General features: G+C 52.0%; 1 protein-coding gene across 2 annotated transcripts in view; it reads left to right on the top strand.

Moving 5' to 3' along the window:
- SLC43A2 (solute carrier family 43 member 2) overlaps positions 1 to 22,790 on the top strand; it is a 49,803-nt gene extending 27,013 nt beyond the window's left edge. Inside the window, exons 5-14 of one of the 2 annotated variants that reach the window (XM_038758956.1) lie at positions 8,895 to 8,987; positions 9,965 to 10,098; positions 10,190 to 10,392; positions 11,535 to 11,681; positions 13,904 to 13,915; positions 14,960 to 15,098; positions 15,853 to 15,982; positions 18,334 to 18,407; positions 19,824 to 19,947; positions 20,984 to 22,790. In XM_038758956.1, coding sequence (XP_038614884.1) covers positions 8,895 to 8,987; positions 9,965 to 10,098; positions 10,190 to 10,392; positions 11,535 to 11,681; positions 13,904 to 13,915; positions 14,960 to 15,098; positions 15,853 to 15,982; positions 18,334 to 18,407; positions 19,824 to 19,947; positions 20,984 to 21,145 — 1,218 coding nt within the window. In that variant the 3' untranslated portion in view covers positions 21,146 to 22,790. The remainder of the gene's footprint in view (positions 1 to 8,894; positions 8,988 to 9,964; positions 10,099 to 10,189; positions 10,393 to 11,534; positions 11,682 to 13,903; positions 13,916 to 14,959; positions 15,099 to 15,852; positions 15,983 to 18,333; positions 18,408 to 19,823; positions 19,948 to 20,983) is intronic. The other variant, XM_038758957.1, reaches the window with a different exon arrangement.
- Positions 22,791 to 24,263: the final 1,473 nt, after the last annotated feature.

Raw genomic sequence — 24,263 nt, 5'->3', positions numbered from 1 at the left:
GAGAGCAGTTTGGTTGTTGTGGGACTCCGGTCCCACCCTGGAAGAGATTTAATTCCGAGACGAGCCCTCAGCGACCCTCCGCGTTTTCCTCAGAGATCTTTCGTTTTCGTTCCATCTTGACAGAGGCCATTGTGTCTTCCTGATTCTGTGTTGGCCACGTGGCCCTCCCTCCCCCCGGCTGGGTTGCCCTGGCCAGAGTGGGTTAGTGGGGGTGGGAGACGGAGTGATTGTATTTCGTTCCAGATGGTGTGGGCTCCTCGGGTGTGTGTGTATGTTTGTGTGTGTGTGGTGAGGGGGAAGGGGTGAGGTGTGGGGGTGGGGGGTTGCTGACTTGCTTGACTTCTCTGGCTCCAGTGGGGAATTTCTTGACGCAATGGATTTTGCCTCTCTGGGGCAGGGGGAGAAAGACAGAGAAGGAGAGAGAGGAAGAGAGAGGGAGGGAGAAAGAGGAGGAAGAGGGAGAGAGAGAGGGAGGGAGAAAGAGGGGGAGGAGGGGATGAGAAAGAGAGGAGGTGGAAGAGAGAGTGTAGAGCCACAAGAAGCACAGTCTCCAGCTCCATCTGGGCAGCACACACTTTGCTCTGTTTACCTGGTGCATTGATCGGTGTATAAACATACCTAGTGATGGAGGAGCCTGCACCAGGCCGGGACCCCCGAGCGGGGACCCGTGTTGCTCGTTGCCCGGAGAGGAGAGCAGATGCAGCAAACACTCTAAAAATGTCTTTTCCACCTCATTACTCTGACCCTCGTCAGAGGGGGTGGAACAAGGAGTTCTGAGCTGCCAACCGGCCCAAAGAGAGACTGCAAAGTGCTGCCCGGTTCCCCGATGAAAAAATGCGACTGTCGCCTTGGGTCTAGAGATGTGCGTTTTTGCCGTTTGGTTGCTAAATCCCACTTTAAACCCCAGTAAATCCGGTCCTGGAACTGGGGAGATCTGGGTGGAGAGGGGAGGGGTCTTGGAGATTTGAGAGGTGGGACAGATAAGAGATAAATGAGGACCAAATAGAAACACATCAATCAATGGTTATTTATTGAGCACTACTGTGTGCAGAGCATTGTACTAAGTGCTTGGGAGAGTATGATAAAGTAAACCTAATCACTGCCATCAAAGAGTTTTTACCAGTTAGCCCGGGAGAAGGACACTAAAATAAAGCGAGGGGTCCCGAGAAGCAGCATGGCCTCGTGGATAGAGCACGGGCTTGGCAGTCAGAAGGACCTGGGTTTTAATTCCAGCTCTGTCGCTTATCAGCTGTGGGACCTGGGGCAACTCACTTCACTTCTCTGTGCCTCAGTGACCTCATCTGTAAAATGGGGAGTAAGACTGTGATTCCCCATGTGGGACCTGGACTGTGTCCAACCTGTTTATCTTGTATCAACCCCAGTGCTTAGTACAGTACCTGGCATAGAGTAAGTGCTTAACAAATACCAGTAATAAAAAAGTAAAGTATAAGTAGGGGCGGCAACCAAGTATACGGATATGTGTATAAGTGCTATGGTAGTGGGAGGCGTACCTAAGCACTTAGGGCTTGCAGAGTCTCTCATGCGGAATATCCTGCTGTTTATTTTTTCTGGGGAATTCATTGAGCCTTTAGTTAGCGTAAAGTAGATGAGATTATTTTCTGACCCATCTTGCCTCTAACCTCCCGTAGAGGCACAATTCCCTCACAGACCCTTACAGCAGTTATGAAGCCTTGTACTTTTCATTCATTCAGTTGTATTTATTGAGTGCTTACTGTGTGCAGAGCACTGTACTAAGCGCTTGGGAAGTACAAGTAGAGACCGTCTAGTGTCCAATCCTGGCCATTAGCAAGACCCTGCCCTCCTCATCACTGAGACAGGAGCCCAATACAAAGGCCAAGAACCCCACCAGAATTTAGTTTTGATATTTTCCCTTCCGTTCAAATGAAATCAATCAATCGTATTTATTGAGCGCTTACTGTGTGCAGAGCACTGTACCAAGCGCTTGGGAAGTACAAGTTGGCAACATATACAGACAGTCCCTGCCCAACAGTGGGCTCACAGTCTAAAAATGAAAATAAATAAATAAATAAATGAAATATAACAAATAATATAAATAAATAAATAAATAAAATAAAAAATGAAACACTGCCATAGCCCCTCCCCCCACCCCAATTGATCTGTAAGTTAAACGTCTGACTCACCTTGCGTCCATACCCCATCATCCACATTTCTCATCTACTTTGTCTTTAGGTCGTAGTGACTCTGCCAACCCCAGCTAACTCCTCAATCAATCAATCAATCAATCAGTCATTCATATTTGAGTGCTTACTGTGTGTAAATGCTTGGGAGAGTACAATATAACAGAATTGGTAATAATAATAGTAGTAATAGTTACTGTATTTGTTAAGCGCTTACTATGTACCAGGCACTGCACTAAGCGCTGGGGTGGATACAAGCAAATTGGGTTGGACAATTTGTCTGTCCCATGTGGGGCTCACAGTTTCAATCCCCATTTTACAGATGAGCTTAGAACAGTGCTTTGCACATAGTAAGCGCTTAATAAATGCCATTATTATTATGAGGTTATTGAGGCACAGACAATCAATCAATCAATCAATCAATCAATTGTATTTATTGAGCACTTACTATGTGCAGAGCACTGTACTAAGCGCTTGGGAAGTACAAATTGGCATCACATAGAGACAGTCCCTACCCGATAGTGGGCTCACAGTCTAAAAGGGGGAGACAGAGAACAGAACCAAACATACCAACAAAATAAAATAAGTAGGATAGAAATGTACAAGTAAAATAAATAAATAAATAAACAGAGTAATAAATATGTACAACCATATATACATATATACAGGTGCTGTGGGGAAGGGAAGGAGGTAAGACGGGGATGGAGAGGGGGACGAGGGGGAGAGGAAAGAAGGGGCTCAGTCTGGGAAGGCCTCCTGGAGGAGGTGAGCTCTCAGCAGGGCCTTGAAGGGAGGAAGAGAGCTAGCTTGGCGGAGGGGCAGAGGGAGGCCATGCCAGGCCCGGGGGATGACGTGGGCCAGGGGTCGATGGCGGGACAGGCGAGAGCGAGGTACAGTGAGGAGATTAGTGGTGGAGGAGCGGAGGGTGCGGGCTGGGCAGTAGAAGGAGAGAAGGGAGGTGAGGTAGGAGGGGGCGAGGTGATGGAGAGCCTTGAAGCCCAGGGTGAGGAGTTTCTGCCTGATGCGCAGATTGATCGGTAGCCATTGGAGGTTTTTGAGGAGGGGAGTGATATGTCCAGAGCGTTTCTGGACAAAGATAATCCGGGCAGCAGCATGAAGTATGGATTGAAGTGGAGAGAGACACGAGGATGGGAGATCAGAGAGAAGGCTAGTGCAGTAGTCCAGACGGGATAGGATGAGAGCTTGAATTAGCAGGGTAGCGGTTTGGATGGAGAGGAAAGGGCGGATCTTGGCAATGTTGCGGAGCTGAGACCGCAGACAAGTGAAGTGACTTGCCCAAGGTCAGACAGCAGACTAGTGGCGGAGCCGGGATTAGAACCCATGACCTTCTGACTCCCAGGACTGTGCTGTATCCACTGTGCCATGCTGCTTCTCTTCACGTTCCCTGCCCACAACTAGCTTACAGTCTAGAGGGGGTGGCGGACATTAATATAAAAAATAATGTAAGCTCCTACCAGTTCTCCCCAAATGCTTGGGGTTGTTCCCGCCACTTAAGAGGTCCTATTCCCTGCAGCTTCTAGAAGAAGCTTCTGGATCCCGGGCTCGACTAGGGAGCTCCACACGATTCCACGGGCCAGTCACGCACAGGTGACATTGACCGAGTTTACTTCAGCACCTGCCAGAACCAGAGTGGCCCCTGGGGCCGTGGGAACCCGCAGGAGTTAGAGGCAGAAGGTCTTCCAGGGGAAGAAAAGGCCCCCAGGCGAATGCACTCCTCCTCGGGCCACCCCTCCAGCAGTAGGAGCGCAACTACCGGAAAGGGGACCGCCGGGTCTTTCTCCGAAGTGATGTTTGCCGAAAGGTTCCCGGTTGTTTGGGGTTATGAAATTTTCCAGTTCTGGTGGAGTTCACTTGTCCAGACTGGTAGGCAGGTGTCAACCTGTGCAGATGGAGCAGAACGGAGGCAAGATTTTGGGGGCACGCCCCCTCAGAGCAAGGCGGTCCCTTCTTCACTGACCTCCTTCTCTGGGCTGCCTCTAGTGGGAATGGCCCCAAGTCCAATAACAGGAGCTTCCCTTCAAAGCCCTACTGAGAGCTCACCTCCTCCAGGAGGCCTTCCCAGACTGAGCCCCCTCCTTCCTCTTCCCCTCCTCCCCCTCCCTATCCCCCCGCCTTACCTCCTTCCCCTCCCCACAGCACCTGTATATATGTACATATGTTTGTATGTATTTATTACTCTATTTATTTTATTTGTACGTATTTATTCTATTTATTTTATTTTGTTAATATGTTTGGTTTTGTTCCCTGTCTCCCCCTTCTAGACTGTGAGCCCACTGTTGGGTAGGGACCGTCTCTATATGTTGCCAACTTGTACTTTCCAAGCGCTTAGTACAGTGCTCTGCACACAGTAAGTGCTCAATAAATACAATTGAATGAATGAATGAATGAATGAATGAATGAGGAGCTGAAAGGCCAACTCAGCACCTACTTTCCAGTATCCCGGTGCCCACTGGGAGCCAGCCCAGTGCCCTAGCTCTGTTCACGGGATTTCATTCATTCATTCATTCAATCGTATTTATTGAGCACTTACTGTGTGCAGAGCACTGTACTAAGCGCTTGGGAAGTACAAAGATGAGGCTCAACCTCCCCTCCCTCCCCACCCTCATCCTCACGACATCGAGGCTGGGACCGCTGAGGGACCCAAGTCCCCCAGAGAAGACAGGCGGGTCCCGTTCAACAGCAAAAGCCTCCAGGAAACAGGCCGGCCTGCCCTCCTCTCTTCAGACGCCCAAGGCGTCCGGGCCCTTCGGGGACGTCAAGGAGGATAAATGGGGAAGTTAGGTCAGAGCCCAGAGGACTTTTCTGGGGTGGAAGTACTTTGTGTCCATGCCCAGGGCTACAGAACTGCCAGGGGAGGGGCCCTATCGCAGCTGCTGTGCTTCACCCCGGGAAGGTCAGACACAGGCTGTGCCTGTTTGCGGTGCAGCTGAGAGGCTGTGTGTGTGTGTGGGGGGGGGGGGGGGGGGGGGGGTGACTCACGGGCGTTCCCCTGTTAGTGGGACTGCCGATGAAGACAGGACAGTCGGTACCAGTGAGTGTGGTGGCTCAGTGAGTGTTGGGGCTGGATTGCTTCACCCTAGGGAAAGCCTGGGTACAGCTGATTAGCCCAGAGGAGCAGTGGAAATAGCTGACGGAGGCATTAGAGAGCGAGAAGGAGGTGGGAGGGAATTGTGCAGTGATTCTGAGAAAGCAGGAAATGGCCTCCACTGCGGGGGTTTTTTTTCCACGTCTGCTGTGTGAAGCACAGATTCTGACTTCTCTCTTTAGCAGGCTGTATTCACTACTCAGACAGTCCAGGTCATCGGTGGGTCCTCACTCTCTTCCTACTCCCCCACACCTTCCCAACCTCCCATACTTCATACTTTCTTTGAGTCGTCCTCTGTGGGCAAATGGAAATGGCCGCTGAAGCCCAAATTTAGGGGTTGAACTCTACCTGCCTCCCGACCTTCATCTGCCTTCGGCCAGAGTTTGGGCAGGGTGTGGGGGGGTGTCCCTTTAAGGCCTGTTCTGCAGTACCAGTTTCCCCTCAAAGCCCCCCCTTCCCATTCCCCAAAAGCCCCCCTCTTAAACACACCCCTACCAACAGCCTGAGGGACTCTCTGACACTTCTTTGGCCTTTGTGCCTCTGACTCTGAATTCAACCCTTTGGTGAGATATTCATCCCCCCTCCCAGCCCAATGGCACTTAAGAACATAGTAATATTCTTTATTCATATTAATGTCTGTCTCCCCCTTTAGACTGTAAGCTCACTGTGGGTAGGGAATGTGTCTTTTATATTGTTATATCGTACTCTCACAAGTGCTTAGTACAGTTCTCTGCACACAGAAAGTGCTCAGTAAATACAGTTGACTGACTGACTAAACATTCCCTGATCCTTTTTTTCCCCTCTCCCTCCTCTGCTCTAGAGCAGCTCACCATGTCTGGAGTCATTCCTTTCAGAAATTCACAGCAATCTCCAAGCTAGCATGTCCTTCCAAGCCCGCGGGGGTGATTTGATGCCCCAGAGATGATGTTACATGGAAGTCTGGGAAGCTGGAAAACACACCATGGAATGGGGTCAAATGGAACCGATAGAATTACTGCAACAGAATCACAATGTAAACAAGTTAATCAATCTAGGCACATGATACATATCTGCCTCTCTTTGGGAAAGTGACAGGGCAGCATGACTCTGTGTGTGTGTGTGTGTGTGTGTGTGTGTGTGTGTGTGTACATATGTACATACGTGCCTTTTCTTCTCAGGCGGAAGAGGTAGCCTTTGATTCACAGTCAATCTGTCATTCATTTTTTTTTGTTTTCCTTACTCAATATGAGAATCTAGGTGTACAAATTCTAAAGAGACTAATTTCCCTGTATTGTTTGAATTGATGGGGTGCCCACAAGCTCTCAAACCCAGATCCCTTTTTTGATCCTGGGCAGAAATAGGCCAGGAGAGGTACCTTCTGCTGGCGAAAAGGCGAGAGAGCCAGCTTTTAGCCTACTTCCAATCCAAACTCCCCCAAACAGCTTCAGAGTCATAAAATAACATGACCCAGACCTCAGAGATATTTGCTGAAAAGCATCAAAAAATGAACCAACCTGAGCATGGAAGATGGGTCCCAGAAGCCAGCCTGATTTCAGGACAACGAATTGTTAGGACAGTTTCAGAGAATATAGCCAAGAGATGTTATCACGAATGAAATGAGCCCAAAGAAATGTGACCTACAAGAGTTTGGAAAGAAGCCCTCCCCTTTACTCTGTTTCAATCAGACCTTAGAACACTGTGGCCAGTGTGGACATCGTACTTGGAAAGGGCCCTCTGAAAAGGGTCCAGGGAAGTGCAACAAAAATGATTAAAGGACTGAAAAAAAGGCCTTGGAGGGAAAGTTACAGGAATTGGGGTAGTTGGGGTTGGAGAAGAAAATAAGCGCTCAATAAATACAGTTGAATGAAAATAAATAAATCAGTCAGTCAATTAACGGTACTTATTGAGTGCTGACTGGGTGCACAGCACTGTATTAAGCACTTGGGAGAGTACAGCACAACAGAGTTGGTAGACGTTCTCTGCCCACAGTGAGCTTACAGTCTAGAGGGGAGGCAGACATTAGTATAAATAATTTATAACATATGAATTATAGATATGTACATAAGTGCTGTGGGGCTGGGGTTGAGGCAAGTACCAAATGTCCAAAGATCACAGCTCCAAGTGCTTAGACCACTCTGAAGGGAGAAGGAGCTGGGGAAAAGGGGATTTAATTGGGGAAGACCTCTTGGAGGAGAGACTTGGCTAAGGCTAAGGGGTGGCTTTATGGTTGCTCTCCAGATCTGTAGGGAACCAAGATAAAAATGGATTTAAATAAAAGCAGGCGAGGTTCTGAAAGGGTATAAGGAGAGACTTAGTTGTCAGAGTCGGGGCTATCATTGGATGGATTGAAGGCAGGTATTTGGCTCCTGGTATGGCGGTAGGAGGGAATTTAAGGAGTGGGGACTTGCCAGTATGTAACTCTGTCCTTCAAAATCTCTTTCGCCCTTTCTCTCCCCATCCCCAGACAGGCCAGCGAGCCTTTAGTTCTGGGTACTGATTTGTTATTATCATTATTATTATTGTTAAGTGCTTAGTATGTGTCAAGCACTGTTCTCAGTGTTGGGGTAAATACAAGTTTATCAGGTCCGATTCAATCAATCACTGTCGAACATGGGACTCCCAGTCTAAGGAGGGAGGAGAAGCAGCATGGCCTAGTGGCTAGAGCCTGGGCCCGGGAGTCAGAAAGACCTGGGTTCTAATCCCAGCTCCGCCACTTGTCTGCTCTGTGACCTTGAGAAAGTCACTTCACTTCTTTGGACCTCAGTTACCTCATCTGTAAAGAAACCGTCCTTCTGGGTTTAAAAATCCAGAGCGGGAAGTTAGGGGCAGAGTCATATGCCCACTGTAGAGGGAATTTAAAATGCTGAAACTTGACTTCTGCCTACCCAGGACTCAAAACAGCTCTTTGTGGGCCGGTTCTTCTGGGGCACTGAAATATGTATTTTGAACATGATACTTCTAGTGTAAAACACAAGTAGACATCTGTTTTAGGAGCCGACCTCTCTTTCTCTGCTTTCCTTTAAAGGGGGCCCATGGGCTTCTGGGCTTAGGAAATCTCTGAGCTGCTCTGAAAAGGGGGCAATGGGTTTGAAAATATTGGCTTTGGAGTTCAGGTTGGGCTCCTGAATTGAACCTTCCCATCTATTATCGAAAAGGCAGAATGTATATCACAGGGCTCCCAAATCAGAATCTAGGAAGAAGAATCCCCTTATGCACCTGAAGTCGCCGATAACAATTATTTGTGGTTAATGAGAAAGAAATGAAGCAGCGTGGCTCAGTGGAAAGAACACAGGCTTGGGAGTCAGAGGACATGGGTTCTAATCCCAGCTCTGCCACTTGTCAGCTGTGTGACTTTGGGCAAGTCACTTAACTTCTTTGTGCCTGTTACCTCATCTGTAAAATGAGGATTAAGACTGTGAGCCCCACGGGGGACAACCTGATCACCTTGTATCCACCCCAGTGCTTAGAATAATGCTTTGCACATAGTAAGTGCTTAACAAATGCCATCATTATTATTGTAAGAAATGGCCCCCAGCATCATTGCCAAATCCCCAAAGGGTTCCTCTTTTTAACCTTTTTGTCAGGTGTTCACCGCTCATTTCTGCCTGATCTTTCCACATCCCGATTTTTGCTTCATTTCTGTTTTCCAGCTACCCAACATGTTTGGTGACCTTCGCTCAACATTTATTGCCTTGATGATTGGCTCTTACGCCTCTTCAGCTGTTACTTTTCCGGGAATCAAGGTGAGGATGTGACTGTTGATGCTCGGCCCGTTTGTCCAATTGCGCGGAGGTGGCGAAGGGAGACTCCTGGGAGTCCCCACCTGCAGAGGAAAGAATGTCTGGTCTTCAGCTCAGTCCCGCCACTGTTTTGACAGGATGCATCTGGGGAGGGGATCATGACAAGCTGAAGCCACTGGAGCGGGGAGGAGGCCGTGTAGCTTTAGGTGGCTATTCTTAATAGTTTTGCCTTTTGGTTTTGGGGGCATGGGAGGCCTGATAGTGCTTGCCCCCCCTCGGGAGAGCGACTCTCCCTCTGTCCTCAGTCCTGGCATTGTGGTTGATAAGCTGTTGATTCTCCGTTCGCTTCCAGGGCTCTCACAAAGTTGGTTCAGCTGTTTCCCACTGATTCAGAAACTCAGATGTGTCTAAGTCACCCAGGGGTCAGGGTATAAAAAACATCAGGCAAACCACAGCAGCTGGGGCAGCCCTCTCCTCCTCCCGCCCCAGAGCCCTAAATGTCATTTCTCCATCCTCTAGAACTCTCAACAAAGTCCCCTCCTTCCTGTGGGATGTGAGGAGAATGCGGGATGGGGGGGGCAGTGGGGAGTTGCCCAGGCCCAACGCCCACACGGGGAATGAGGCGATCTCATAGCCGGGCACACTTGAAAAGTCTCTGAGTTCTAGGGCGTGGGTAATTTCAACCCTCCCTCCCTGGGTTCTTCTCGGAAAGAGGAGCCAGCCCTCCAGGACATGTGGGCTCCATTGCCTTGGAGGTCGCTACTCCCTTCAAGAGGTACAAGGGACTTACAGTGTCCCCACACTGGTGCCCAGGGGCACCAGGTCTCCTTTTCTGCCACTCAGCGTCTGGCTGCATTCCATTTGGCTGCCCAGATTCCAGTCGCACACCTAGTTCTCCCCCGCCACCTCCTTCCTCGGCCATCAGCAGCTTCCTTGGCTAACACTGGTTGCTTCCATGTTGCCGCTGTTGTGCTTCCCAGGTCATCTACGACTACAATGTCTCATTCATCCTCATCCTGACCGTCTGGGCCTGTTTTGCTGGGCTAGTTTTCTTGAACTGCTTCTTCAACTGGCCCCTGGAGCCCTTCCCGGGACCAGAGGACATGGACTACTCGTAAGTATAGTGATATCTTCTTCCCATACACTGGCGTGTGCTCCCGTCTCCCCAGGAGCACCCCTTTGACTCCTTTCCCGCCGGCCCCCAGGGTGAAAATCAAGTTCAGCTGGCTGGGGTTTGACCACAAGATCACCGGGAAGCAGTTTTACAAGCAGGTGACCACAGTGGGACGGCGCCTGAGTGTGGGGAACTCTATGAAAAATCCCAAGGAGCATTCGGCCCTACAGGAGGGCAACAAGCTTTGCTTGTCAACAGTTGACCTGGAAGTGAAATGTCAGCCAGACAATTCAGGTACCTCGAGAGCGGGGCCCTTTTAATAATAACCATGGTTTCTGCCAAGTGCTAACTGTACTAAGCACTGGTGGGGATACAAGCAAATCAGGTTGGACACAGTCCCCATCCCATATAGGGCTCACAGTCTCAGTCCCCCTTTTACAGATGATGAAACTGAGGCACAGAGAAGTGACTTGCACAAGATCACACAGCAGACAAATGGCGGAGCCGGGATTAGAACCCGTGGTCTTCTGACTCTTAGGCTCGTACTGTATCCACTACGCCAATGCTGCTTTGAAAAGCAGGCCACCACATCTTTTTCAAGAAGATCTTGGGAGTCTCCAGACCTAAGCCTCTCAGCTTTGTGTTCTCACCAGGGCTGGCAGTTCTTGGGCAGTTCATCTCTGTTCTTGTTGGTGCTTGCTGACGCCAATCAGTCAACTGACCAATCGACGATATCTATTGAGCCTTTACTGTGTGCAGAGCACTATACAATAGAGCCTGTAAACATGGTCCCTGCCCACGAGGACTCTAAAGACTGCTTCCGAGTTCCGCTGCTGTCCTGTCCCACGGCCTGAGTCCACTCTTCCCTGTCCACCCCTGTCTGTACTCTGTGGGCAGGGGCTCTTGGGGAGCTCAGGACTTGGAAACGAAGGGCATGGGGTTGTCAGACCTGCTAATCATAATAATAATAGTGATGGTTTTTTTTATGGTGTTCATTAAGGGCTTACTGTGTGGCGGGCACTGTATTAAGCACAAGCTAATCAGGTTGGATCAAGTCCTTGTCCGGGGTGGAACTCGCAGTCTTAATCCTCACTTTACCGATGAAGTAACTGAGGCTCAGAGGTGCGAATTGGCTTGCCCAAGGTCACAAAGTGGACAAGTGGCGTAGCCAGGATTGGAACCCATGTCCTCCTGACTCCCAGACTTGGGCTTTAACTTCTGGGCCCAGCTTCTTCTGCTGGTTTCGGGATGGCTGCATCCCTGCTTAGATCCCTGCTTAAAACACCTGCTTTGCCCACTTCCTCTGGTCTCCCCCCGCCAGATCGGCGTGCAAGATGCCTGCGTTTGTGTGATGATGCCGCAGAGGTTGAGAGCTGACAAGAGGGGCCCCGGGCCTGACCGGGCTTTATTCCAACCGCCGTTTTTGCTCCCCACAGCCACCCCCTCGTTCATGCACAGTGTGTTCAGCCCGATTCTCCTGCTCAGCCTCGTCACCATGTGTGTCACGCAGCTGCGTCTCATCTTCTACATGGGAGCCATGAACAACATCCTGAAGTTCCTGTCGGACGGAGACCAGGATGCAGGTAAGTCACGGCAGGACAGGCCGCCCACCAGCCTCCTGTAATAACTGTTAGAACGGTGGTTTGGGGTAAGTGCTTTACAGTGTGCCAAGCACTGCCAAGATCATCAGTTCCCATGTGGAGCTCACAGTCTTAAGTAGGAGGGATCACCCCCATTTTGCAGATGAGGGAATTGAGGCCCAGAGAAGGTAAATGATTTGCCCAAGGTCACACAGCAGGCGAGGGCCTGACTCCAAGCCCCGTGCTCTGTCCACGAGGCCATGCTGCTTCGGACCTGGGAATGTGGGTATGGTTGCCAGGCCCTGAAGGGGGTGGGGATAGAAAAGGGGGCCCGGTGGTCTCGTGCAGCAGGCCTGGAACGGAGAAGCCAAGGCCCACAGCAGCTGCAGTCAGCCTCTGCCCGGCTGGAATCTATTCTACTGGTCCAACCCAGCAGGGCGATGAAGTCACTAAAATAAAGGTGAATGATTGAGTGTCAGATCTCATTTCACCAAAGCCTTCTGGAGATGTTCTTTCATGTCCTCAGAAACAGGGTTTCCCTGTTTGGGGTGTGGAGGATTTCTTTATTTTGTGTGTGAGTGTTTGAGGCTGGAGGGGGAAAGTTGATCTGGGTGAGTGTGCGTCTGTTAATGACTAAGATCAAAACACAGAACAGTACAGCCTACTCCACCTAGCACTTAATAAATGACGGTGAATCAAATCTAAACACTCACATTTCCCCTGAGGAAACCGAAAGCCTGAAGTGTGTGCAGACCGCATGCTTGGAGATCGAGAAGTGTGGGGCGTTTTTTCCGGAAACTTTTGGTTAGGCAGCACCTCTTTTAAAGCTAAACAAGCCAAGATAGCAAACTCTAAACTCCTTGAAAATGTCCGGAATCACCCAACAGGATGAGGCAGAAATTTTGTTCCAAGGGCAATCCAGTAGGGACTTGTTGAGCGTGGAGTATGCCGAACCGTTAACTCAAGAGTCACTTTTCCAAAACAGAAGGCGGTCCCCAGATAGGTATCTCCACAGGAAAATGCAACTGTTCAGGCTTAGCGCCATCTGAGCCTAGACCCTGACAGATATGTTCGCACATCTTCGGACATGTCAGGGGCAAATGGGCCCCTGAGTCTTCTTGAGTTGTTTTTTTTTTTGCACCGGATCAAACTCTAAGTTTAACTCTAAGTGCAACACCCATTCTTTAGGAGAGTTACCTTGTTTATCATCATCATCATCAATCGTATTTATTGAGCGCTTACTATGTGCAGAGCACTGTACTAAGCGCTTGGGAAGTACAAATTGGCAACACATAGAGACAGTCCCTACCCAACAGTGGGCTCACAGTCTAAAAGGGGTTCATGTTTGTTTATGTGTATGGAGAGGCATTCAGTGCCAGAGAGGAATTCCAGAGTGCTTTCCCCATGTAAAAAGTGGAACTTTCCCTCGTATTCCCAGAGAGAGGCAGTCAGATGAGGAGATCTGATGAGTAGAGGGAAAGCTGCTGGTTTTCCCCCCGGTTCACTGGCTTGAGGCTCTGAACCGCTTTTGGCCTTGCGTCTCCTGGGACCTTGCCTGACATGAGAATTAAGGGAAGTGGTCCTGCCTTGTCGCTGCCTGCCTGGAGTTGACTGAATCAGTGACGTGGTGGGGCAGGGGAGGTCTGTGGCCTCCGAGGGAGGCCGCTTATATTGGGGGCCGTCCCTGGGGCTGGGTGAGGCTAAGGCGGTGGGGTGTCTGAGGGTCACCTCTTCCACTCCGTGGGGCTCAGTGACACGGGAGAGGCGATTGCTGCTGTTGCTATAGAGACCGGCGGGACCGAGTGATTCAGGCCGCCCTCCATTCTCACTTCCCCCTGCCACTTCCCCTTCCCGTTCCGAGCCCACGACCCTGATTCAGCAGCGGTGGGTGTGGCGGGAGACCAGCGTCGCATGACCGAGTCACGCCTGGACGTGGAGAAACGTCTCCCGTCTGTCGGGTCTCGTGCTCCAGCGTCCACGGCTGGCTCAGCCCTGCAGTCGGTTGGTCGGATGTGGGAAGGCCAGCCGATCCCGGTCCTGCAGGGAGCTGTCTATAGGTCAGGTCCTGATGTGAAACCAAACAAGCCGTGGGTTCCAGGCCGACCTGCCTCCTCTCCTCTCTCTCCCCTCCATGCTCTGCTTTGGAGATCTCCACGACTAACCGCTCTCCTTTTGTGCATTTTCACATTTGCTTTCTCAATGCCGCTAACTTCACTTGATGGCAGTGATGGCTACAGGTAAGCTGGCTCACTGTCTTCTGCATCTTCCCTCCGCCCTGCCCAGCCGGCTTCTAATCAGTCGATCGATAGCGTTGATTGAATGCTGACTGGGCGCAGAACACTCTACTAAGAGAGCACTCTACAATACAGGTGGTAGACACGATCCCTGCCCCTGTGGAGTTCGCATCTAGTAGCCCTCTAACCCCTGCGCAGGCAGTGTGAAATCAATGTTTGTCTGAACGCTTAATGCTAAGTATTCATCGTCAGCTCCTGCCTCTCATCAGTCAATCAATCAGCTTTATTTTTTGAGCACACGCTGGGTCTCATGCAACCTCATTGGCCAGAATTGACCAAGGTTATGTTGCGCATCTGGGAAATTCCCATTTCAACATCATAAAGACTGAAAGCCTTCACTCAGCTTTCTTCAGTGGTTAACAGTGCATTCCTTCCTGTTAAGTAGTCCCTGTTGTTAAAAATGAATGAATTCTCTGAATTTTCCCTTCAAATTTCACCCCATCATATTTTCATGGTTTCAAAGCCAAACTGACTTACTGACATTCCTGGAATAGATGATTGAGACACAGGAACTATAATTAGCTGTTACTTCTGAGCGAGAGGGGAATTTCAGAGCAGAAAGCCAGACAGATGTTCTTAGTTAACTGTAGTTTTTGTTAAGCTCTTACTGTGCACCAATTGCGTCCTAAGCGCCGGGGTAGATAGAAGATAATCAGGTCCCTCATAGGGCTCACGGTTTAAGTCGGAGGGACAGCAGGGATCGAATCCCCGTTTTGCCGATGAGGCCCAGAGAAGTGAAGCGGCAGGGTCACACAGCAAGTATGTGACAGATCTGGGATTAGAACCCAGATCCTCCTACTCCAGTGGCCCGTGCTCTTCCCGCTAGGCCGCAATCCCCGAGACTTTACAGAGCCTTTGAATTTCCTTGGGTCCCTTCAGACGAGAGCATTTCGCTCCTTCCACCCTCTCGCGGCCCGACGTCTGCACGGTTTTGTTCCTCTTGGATTGTCCAGCCGCCCTCGTGACGGGTCTGCCCTTCCTCCCTAGTGGGTCTGTACACCTCCATCTTCGGCGTCCTGCAGCTACTCTGCCTGCTGACGGCGCCCGTCATCGGCTACATTATGGACTGGAGGCTGAAGGAGTGCGAAGACAGCTCGGAGGAGCCCGAGGAGAGAGATGCCAACCCGTACGTAGCCTGGGGCGGGGTGGCCCAGCCCCTCTCTCCTGATGGAAAAAGGATGTAGAGTTTGACAGAGGCTGACGAGGCCGTTTTGAGGTTTTGCATCAAAGGCTAGACTAGATTAGCATTATCTGAAGCCTCCAAGCCTGGACTTAATGTCAGCGTGGGTGGGGAGATCGGGAGCCTGTCATAGGGAATTCTAAGGATCTAATTGCAGCCAACTTTGGTCCTACATAGCCTGGATAGCACCTACACCTCTTCCTCACCCTTCCACTGTTCGCTCTCTGCCCCAGGGTTTACCAGCACTCCCTCAAGGGATAACTGGGGTCAGGGAGAGAAGAGGAAACTGATCAGTCAGTTGGTGGCTTCTAGTCTCTTCCTTTGTCTTCCTGAAGCGGTCGGTGCCAGTTGGTGGTTAAAATGATGTTTTAGCTCAATTTTTCCTTATCCATTCCATCTCTCGCTGATGCACAAACCACCAAGAGGCCCCTTTCTTAGATTGCCTCTCTGAGCATCTAGATGCCGAATTACGCCTTCAGGGGATGTAGCTGTGAACTCCCCTGGGTTCAGGATCTGGGGTACAGGACCCCCAAACAAGCTTTACCACAGAGGCTTGTCGCTTGCAAGAGGGAGTAGAGGAAAATGACAGGACCAAACAGACCCTTTTATAACAAGGTACAGACAGAGGTTTTCACAAAAACAACTTGCCTAGTAGCAGCCTTGTGTACGTGTGTGAGTGTGTGTGTCCCCTTCTCCACAGAGGAGAAAAGAAGAAGAAACGTGACCGACAGATCCAAAAAGTCTCCAACGCCACAAGAGCTTTTGTGTTTACCAACCTGCTATTAGTAGGATTTGGAATTACCTGCGTCATTCATAATCTGCCTCTGCAGGTGGGTACTTTTGAAAGGGGCGGCTCCAGAGACGGGGGAGAGGGCCCGGGCTGGGGACAAGGAAACGGAGAGTGTTCCCTGAATACATTCCCTTTCCCAAGCCTGGATGACACCTGCTGCATTGTAAAAACAGGGCCCAGCTTCTAACCAAACACACAGCCTGGGTAGCACAGAGGGTGAAGCGAGGGTGAAGCCTTGATCCTCCTTTTTTATGTAGGATTTCCTCCAGTGTGAGGTTGGTTTGGACAGTCCCAGAATCTGAGACTTATTTCCAGGATTCAGACAGGACTTGCGTAAGTCTGGAATTTGGTGGTGGCAGTTTGTTGCCATTGCATTTCCAGAATTCCTAGCTGTGAGGGTAAAGGCAGAAGCCGCTGGCACGGTAGCCCTGGCGGGAAGCACGGGGAAAGGAGGGCACCTGGGGCAAATTAATCCCTGCCAGGTTTGGTCTTGGGTGAAAGCTGTTTACGGGGACAGTATTTCTGAGAAGCTGCTTGACCTGGTGGAAAGAGGCCCGGGAGTCAGAAGAGCTGGACTCTAATCCTTGCTCTGCCATTGGTCTACTTTGTGACCTTGGGCAAGTCACTGAACTTCTCTTTGCCTCTGTTTCCTCATCTGTACAATATGGATTTAATACCTGGTCTCCCTCCTACTAAGACTTGGTGTCCCATGTAGGACAGGGACCATCTGGTCTGATTGTGTTCTGTCTACCCCAGAACTTAGTACAGTGCTTAACACTATAAGTGTTTAGCAAATACATTATTATTTTTATTCTTCTTATTGTTACTGCTATTAAACTGCTTCCTCCCTGTATCAGAGCCATGAGCCATGGACTCTGGGGCTGGATTCTCCTGGACTAGAGTGACCGGAGAGACTGGGGTCAGTTGCCCAACTCTAAGGACTGCCCTATTTCTCACTGCCTCTGGATACCGGCTTCCACTGGAGACTTAGAGTTTGGGTATCTGTGTCCAGCCCAGTTGGGAAGGCCCTTTACATCCCCCTCTCTTAAGCAGTCCCTCACCATTCACCCTTCACTCTGGCAGCTCATCTGCTCATGAGCAGGGTCTGCTCATCTTCAGAGGTGGCAACCACATTCTTGCACTGGCTGTTATTATTAGTAATCATAATTGTGGTATTAGTTACTATTCTAAGCACTGGGGTAGATACATGACAGTCAGATTAGATGCAGTCACTATCCCACATGGGGCTCACATGCTAAGATGGAGGGAGAACAGGTATTTGGTCCCTATTTTACAGATGAGGGAACTGAGGCACTGAGAAGTTACATGACTTGTCCAAGGTCTCCCAGCAGGCAAGTGGTAGAGCCAAGATTAGAACCCCTGTCCTCTGATTAAGGAATTTCCCCTGGGAATACATCCCTAGGGGGTTTTGGAGGGAAAGAGGGTCAGGTTCAGTTGATTATCATTCAGTTTGGCCAGATATTCCGAGGAAGAGTGGCTTTAAAAACTGGATGAGAGAGAGTCAATATAGAAATGAACGTCTATGTTCAGATTCTCATTCCGGAGCACAGAAAGAAGATCCAACCTGCCTAGCCTCTTTTGCATCCTCCCATCATCCACATTCCGGGAATCAGGTCCTGGCTGCTGAACAAGCTGGTGGGACCTGGGAATGAAGCACTTTCCAACCACTTATTTTTTTCAAACAGAGCCCGGGTGGGTAGTTAGGAAGGACACCTTTGCTGTGAAGAACCTCAGTCAATCATTCACAGTTAATCAATGAATGATATTTATTGAGTGCTTACTATATGCAGAGCACTGTACTGAGCACCTGGGAGAGTACAATCCAATCCAAGCAGACACGTTCCCTACCCATTAATGAGCACACAGGGCCAGATGGACACCGTGGACTTTCCCAGGGCAAGATAGCAGAAGAATCAAACTGAAGCAGGAGGGTCAGCAGGTGGGAGGATACGGTGTGGGGGACTTCTGGAGGCAAAACCACTGGTTCTGCCAGTGGACCTCGTTAACTGCTTCTGTTGAAGCATCAGTAAAGGCCCCTCTGGGGCCGGTGGTAACTAGGGGAATTCTGGGCACGTGGTCTGTGGAAACCTTAAATCCTGAACCTTACGGGGAGGGGACTGGGTGAGGAATTGATTGTACTGTGGAGGTTCTCGAGGTTCCCCCAAACCTTCTCCAGGGGTGCAGTTCCATGCCCGCAGGGAGCCAGCTAGAGCCGAGGTGCAGCTCCCTCAGGGAGCCCCCAACTTATGTCCATTCCCTGCAGGGAAAGTAGGGGGACAGCCAGGTGTGGGTCCCCTTCAGGACGGGCCCATGGGGGCCGCCCTCGCCGACCAGGGCTCTGGCTACCCTCACTCTCTGCTTCCTCCTCAGATCCTCTCCTTCATTCTGCACACAGTCGTGAGAGGATTTATCCACTCCGCCATCGGGGGTCTCTATGCTGCTGTGTAAGTCTGACCCCCCTGGGAATCAGAGCCAGTCCGGCGACTCAGAAGGCAGGGCCTGAAGGCTAGGGAGACGGGCGATGGGTTCTGGGCAGACTGGTGGCTGGGCCCCAACTCAATCCCTGGCCCCAGGAGTCCGCGGCAAGCAGAGGGAGTTGGTAGAGGGAGCGCCCTTAGTGGGGCTGGATGCTGGCGGGCCTGGGACTCGTGTCTGCCAGCGAGGGTGCGGCACCAGGTGGGAAAGGTGAACCGAAATCCAGCCGGGGCTGCATTGGCTCCAGGGGAGGGGCAGGAGGTCACTCTGTCCTGCTGAGGAATGCAGCTCCAGGTCATCTCCCAGCAGCTGGACCCGGCCCAGCTGAGAGGGCTCACTGGGGCCCTGGTGAGGCACCCTCTTAGCAGAGAGCTGCAGGGAGAGGATCAGGGTGGGTAGAAGAGGGGAGCGAGCAGGGCAGAGATTTTTAAAATGTGAACTGCCTCTGGAACCCAAATGACCTCGCCAGGATTTCTGTGGATGCGGGCATACTGTCTGTAATTTCAGCCAGGCCGACTGACCCAGACCTGGGTGTTTTCGTGACTCTTCCCGCTTACGGCTCTACCCCTGGGGCCTTTTGCTGTCCCCTTCATCACTTCCCACCGGTGCAGGGAAACCCTGTCCGAATCTTATAAAACTGTCAGCAAGTGGCTGGCGTTTTTCCCCGAGGCCCGGGAGTGGGCTGGGCTGAGGCGGTGATTCTGGACGGAGCGTACGTCAAAGGCCCCCAGGAAGCTGTTGTTGTCCTGGCTAAGTGCTGAGCCGGGAGCCGTTGCCGTGTTTCCAGGATTGCTCAATCTTTCATCTGACTGGGGAGCTGCGGTGGATTTGGCGGGGGTTCCAACCTGTTCCTCAGACTTGTTTTTCATGTGTCCTCCCCGTTGCACAACATTTTCCAGTGGGCTCTGCCAGTCCTGAAGGAAGGCTGTGTGGCACCTGTGCTGGGTGGCGGCGTGCCCTGGGCGGGGATGAATCCGGTGGTACAGTGCTGGAATGAGTGTGACTGACTCAAGCTCCTCCCCTGTGTGTTTGGGGAGGGAGGAGGGGTCTAACCCCCCTACCCCCAGCTCCTTCCCAACAAATCTTCAGAAAATGCCACCCCACATGGCAATCAAACCAGAAATAACCTCCAGTGGGGGTGTTTAGCGGGAGGGAATCCAGGGCAGGAGTAACGCCCAGCCCCACTCCTCCTGGCACCTCCATTCCAGCCACTTATCCCTGCTCAGGCCTAGTAAGAAGGCCCACCCTGGGGCTTGGGCTTGGCTTATTGGTTGCTTGGGCCATTGAGAAAGCTAGCTGGGCGTGAGGCTGGGGCCCTCCCTCCTTCCCTCCCTCCCGCCTGCTCTGCGGAGGCTGCTAACAGCCCTCAAATTTCCTTTGGACAGATATCCCTCAACCCAGTTTGGCAGCTTAACGGGCCTGCAGTCTCTGGTCAGCGCACTCTTTGCTCTCCTTCAGCAGCCGTTGTTCGTGGCAATGATGGGACCTCTCCAAGGGGACCCCTTTTGGGTAAGGAAGTGGGGTCGGGGTGGAGGGACCTCCTATAATCCTCTGGGAAGGAGTCAGGCCCCTTCCGAAGGGAGCCCGTGGGAAGCGGGAAGGGGTGGGCTAGTGTCCTGTGGATGGACTTTGTCCTCTGGAGTACTGGAGCCCTCACTAAGCAGGGAAATTCTGGGAACCAGCTCTAGGGCAGGGGCTGGTGGTATCTTAAGGCAGGGAGCACTCCTCATCACCCAGAATTTAGTACTTCCTCGTCCATGAAGTTCAGCCTCTCTGGGTGGGCACCGGGGATTCTGTGGGGGTCAAGGAGAAGGAGGGGGTCCTGACCCTGGCTCAGCCCAAGGAGGTCTTAGTGGGATCGATTAGGGTGCATAATCAATCAGTAGTATTTCTTGAACACTTACTCTCTGTAAAACACTGCACTAAGCACTTAGGGGAGTAGACTACGCCTAGTCCCAAGAGCGACCCCGGGTCCCCCACAGGCACGTCAGTGTGGTGGGAGTTCTCGTGGCCAGGCAAGGGCCCTGAGCACAGGGTGGGCTGGACCTGGTTTACAGACTCCCCCCAGCCGGGGGGCTGGATGGCTCCAGCTCACAAGCAAACTCAGTTGGGCTTGGGCGAGTGTGGATGCTCTTTCAGAACTTTCGAAGCAGCTCCATTTTCCGCATTTTGGATCGGAAAGGCCAGCGTCGGGGCCGAGAGGCCACCTGACTGGAATGGGCCTTTATGAGCCTGTGTGGTGTTGGGGTGTCAGCCCTGAGGTCACCCCCCTGGGCTGCTGGGACTACAACTCCCAGCCATCCACGGGGACAATCCCGGACACTAAACCCAAGTCCACTTCTTGTCTCAGCTCAGACTCATCTCTGATCTGATTTTTAACCTAAATTGGGCCCTTGGGGGCCCCGGGCCCAGTGGAGGGTCAAGGTGGAGATTTCTGCCCTGAGCCCAGACTGTCAAGTCTGTACTGTGGCCTGGGCCTGCTGGTTCTCCTCAGTGTGCAGGAGAATTAGGGCGGCCCCCATTTCCAATCTCCCTCCCCGAACAGGTGAACATCGGGCTCCTCGGCGTCAGCATGCTGGGATTTTGCCTGCCCGTCTACCTGATCTGGTACAAAAGGCAGCTGGAGAAAAAGCTGGAACAGAAGCGAGAGGATGACAAGCTCTTCCTCAAGATCAACGGCACGCCCAACCAGGAGGCCTTCGTGTAGAGCTTCGGAGCCACCGTTTGACGCACAAGGCCGTCCCTCGCCACCTGTTCCTCTTCCACTCCCACAGCGGATGACTCCGGCCCCTCTCGGGGCCAGCGTGGCCCGGCCTCTTCCCACACCAAATGATCCCAGAGGAAATCTGCCCCCTCCCCGATCCCTGTGATCACATCCCCTCAACCTCCAACCCTGTCTCTTTTCCCCCTCGAGTTTTCTTCTGTCGTGGAAACCACTACAGCCCATCTGCAACTCAAATGGTGGTTCTCTGGCCGGGCCCTGGGCCCCGGGGAGGAGCCTCTGCCTCTGAGGGGAGGTGAAGGGGACCCAGGACGGATGCTTTCTTCTGCCACAGGAGAATGGGGTTGGGGCAACCACCCTCCCTCTAAGCAGGCCCTTCCCCAAGAGGCTGAGGGGAGGGACCTTCACCTCCGCCCGCCTCACTGACCACGAGGAGAATGGAGTCTGGTCCCCCCAGCTGGCGAGTTTCTGGGCTCTGCCTCTGGCCAAAACGAGGAGCCGGAGCCCAGCCACTGCAGGCTCCCCACTTTCTGCCGCAGGAGGCTTCCCTGTGGGACCCAGACTGCGGTTACCCGGGAAGAGCCGCGAGGCTTGGGCATCCTCCACTTACTCCCCACCCACTCCGTGGGGGAGCGCACCTCTGAGGAGAGGTTCTCTGAAAAAAGAAGGAACAATGAAGGGGCCCAGAATCCCACCCCTTCCCGTTGCTGGTGCTAAAGCCTCTTGGTCTCACTCAGATCCCCAAGCAACTGCTCTCTCTGTCTCCTGGCTGCCCCCTGCACATGGGACCTTGTGGGGTAGGGGGACTGTTCTGAAGCCCCAAGCTTACGAGACCCTGCAATCCGCACATCTCCCGCATCCCACCGCATCTCACCGGCCTGGCTGGAGGTGGGCGGCCTCTCTCCGCGCCAGATGAAGCATGAGCCTGAAATGGGGTTCCCGGTCCGGGGCTGGGCCCCTAAGACCTGCAGAAGGTCAGCCTGAGAGGATGCCTTTGAGGGGAAGGGGGCTGGAAGCACCCCTTCCCCTTAGAATCCGGGGCCCAGAAAGGAGGCCTGCCCCAGTCCCGCTCAGCAGATGGAGGGAAGGGAACAGGGCTGGCCTCACATTTACACAACTGGGCTCCAGGGGAGAAAATGTGTGGTGAGTGTGTGCTTGGGGGGGGCGGGGTGTGTGTGTCAGTGTGTGTGTGTGTGTGTGTGATCTTGAGGAACAGGCTCTGCCCCCCGCTACTACTGGAGCCCCAGAGGCACCTCACTGCCTGCCTTGCACCTGAAAAGCTTTGTGGGGACCAGGGGCAACCCCCTAATGTTGCACCCCTGAAAGTGTCCGTGGACGTTTACATGCCAGAGGCCTGGTCTCTGAAGGTCTGGCCCACCCGCCCATCCACCGTGCCACCACCCGCAAGGGGTGTCCCTTCCTTGGGTCCTGTTCTGGTGACACCTCCTCCCCCTCCTTGCATTTGTTCTCCGGGCTCAATGGCACGAACCCCGCAGCTCCTCTGTAACGGACCTTTGTTTCCCGGGCCCTCCCAAGAGCCCTGGGAAAGTTTTGGGGTACTTGGTTTTTGTCTCTCGTTCTCTCAGACTCCTATTTTGTAAAGCAATAAATTTGTCCTCCTCGTGGTCCAGAAGGCCGCATTCTTGAGGGACGGCATTCCTACCCAAAGGGATTGAGGCAAGAATTCTCCCCAGCCACCAGCCACCCCCCTTCACCAGTGTCCATCAAGCCTTCAGTCATTTATTAATAACCCATTGTTTGCTTCGCCTTGGGGAGGAGTTTGAATCAGGAGAGCAGGCCGTCCTCTAAGGTATTTACTATTTAATTGGGGTGGTGGGGGAGAAGCCAAATACCATTTCTCTCCCTAAAACTAGGCAGAAAATGACAAGGTAGCAAATAGACACAAAAACGTTACATAAGAGTCGTTGAAGAAGTACAGTACAGGGACAGGTGCCGAAATTATTAATGATGGGAGGAAAAGGCGTAGGCGTGCGTTCAACTGGGAAGATTTCCCAAAATCATGTGTGCAGGAGAGGGTTTCAGCAGGGTTAGATCTGGGACTGAAGCCTTCAGCGGAGGGAGAAGGGACCCGGGGCTCCAGGCCAATTTCCAAACTCCGGGATCTGTAAGCCCTTGCTTCATCCCTGGTTGGGGAGCAGCTGGCTCGCAGTTCCATCTTTTGTTGCCATTCCTTCATTCAGTTGTATTTAGTGAGTTCTTACCGTGTGCAGAGCACTCTACTAAGCACTTCGAAAGTACAATACGGAAGCAGTCCCTATCCACAACAGGCTTACAGTCTAGAGGCAGGGAGACAGGCATCAAAACAAGGAAACAGACATCAATATAAATAAGTAGAATTCTAAATATATATGTAAGTACTGTGGGGCAGGGAGGGGGAAGAGCAAAGGGAGTGAGTCGAGGTGATGTGGAAAGGAGGGGGAGCTGAGGAAAAGGTGGTTTAGTCTGGGAAGGCCTCTTGGAGGAGGTGTGCCTTCAGTAGGGTTTTGAAGGGGGACAGGTGATTGTTTGGATTGATTGCCAGACATGAGCACTTTTGGAGTTGGAGATGGAGGCTGGAAGAGAAGGCCCTGACTGGCCAGTGTTTTATTTGTAAGGTTTTTGTTATTTTAAAAAGGACCAGGATATTGACTGGGGTGCAGGGCCCGGAGCCAACCACTGCTCTAAGTGCGGGGGTAAATACAAGGTAATCGGATTGGACGCAGTCCCCGTCCCACAGAGGGCTTGCAGTCTTAATCCCCATTTTACAGATGAGAGAGCTGAGGCGCGAAGAAGTTTAGTGACTTACCTAAGGTCACACAGCAGACAAGTGGTAGAGCCAGGATTAGAACCCAAGACCTTCTGACTCCCATGCCCGGGCTCTAACCAATAGCCCTGTTGACAGCTGTTTGGCTGGGAGGTTTAAAAAGGGCGGAAATTCCTTCTCTCCGTTATCCCCCCCAGTCGACATGGTGTAAGCTGTAAAATCCACAGGAGACCAGCTGCCGTCTCTCAGGCCTCCACTCAGAGATCTCAGTCAGCCAGCCCAGCAATCAATATTGAGCACTGCAACAGAAGCCCTAGGGAGAGTACAAGAGAGCCCATA

Source organism: Tachyglossus aculeatus, chromosome 17 (assembly GCF_015852505.1).
Source record: "Tachyglossus aculeatus isolate mTacAcu1 chromosome 17, mTacAcu1.pri, whole genome shotgun sequence".
NCBI classification, from domain to species: domain Eukaryota; kingdom Metazoa; phylum Chordata; class Mammalia; order Monotremata; family Tachyglossidae; genus Tachyglossus; species Tachyglossus aculeatus.
The sequence above is the reverse complement of the archived record's forward strand: the minus strand, read 5'-3'. Positions and strand labels throughout refer to the sequence as shown.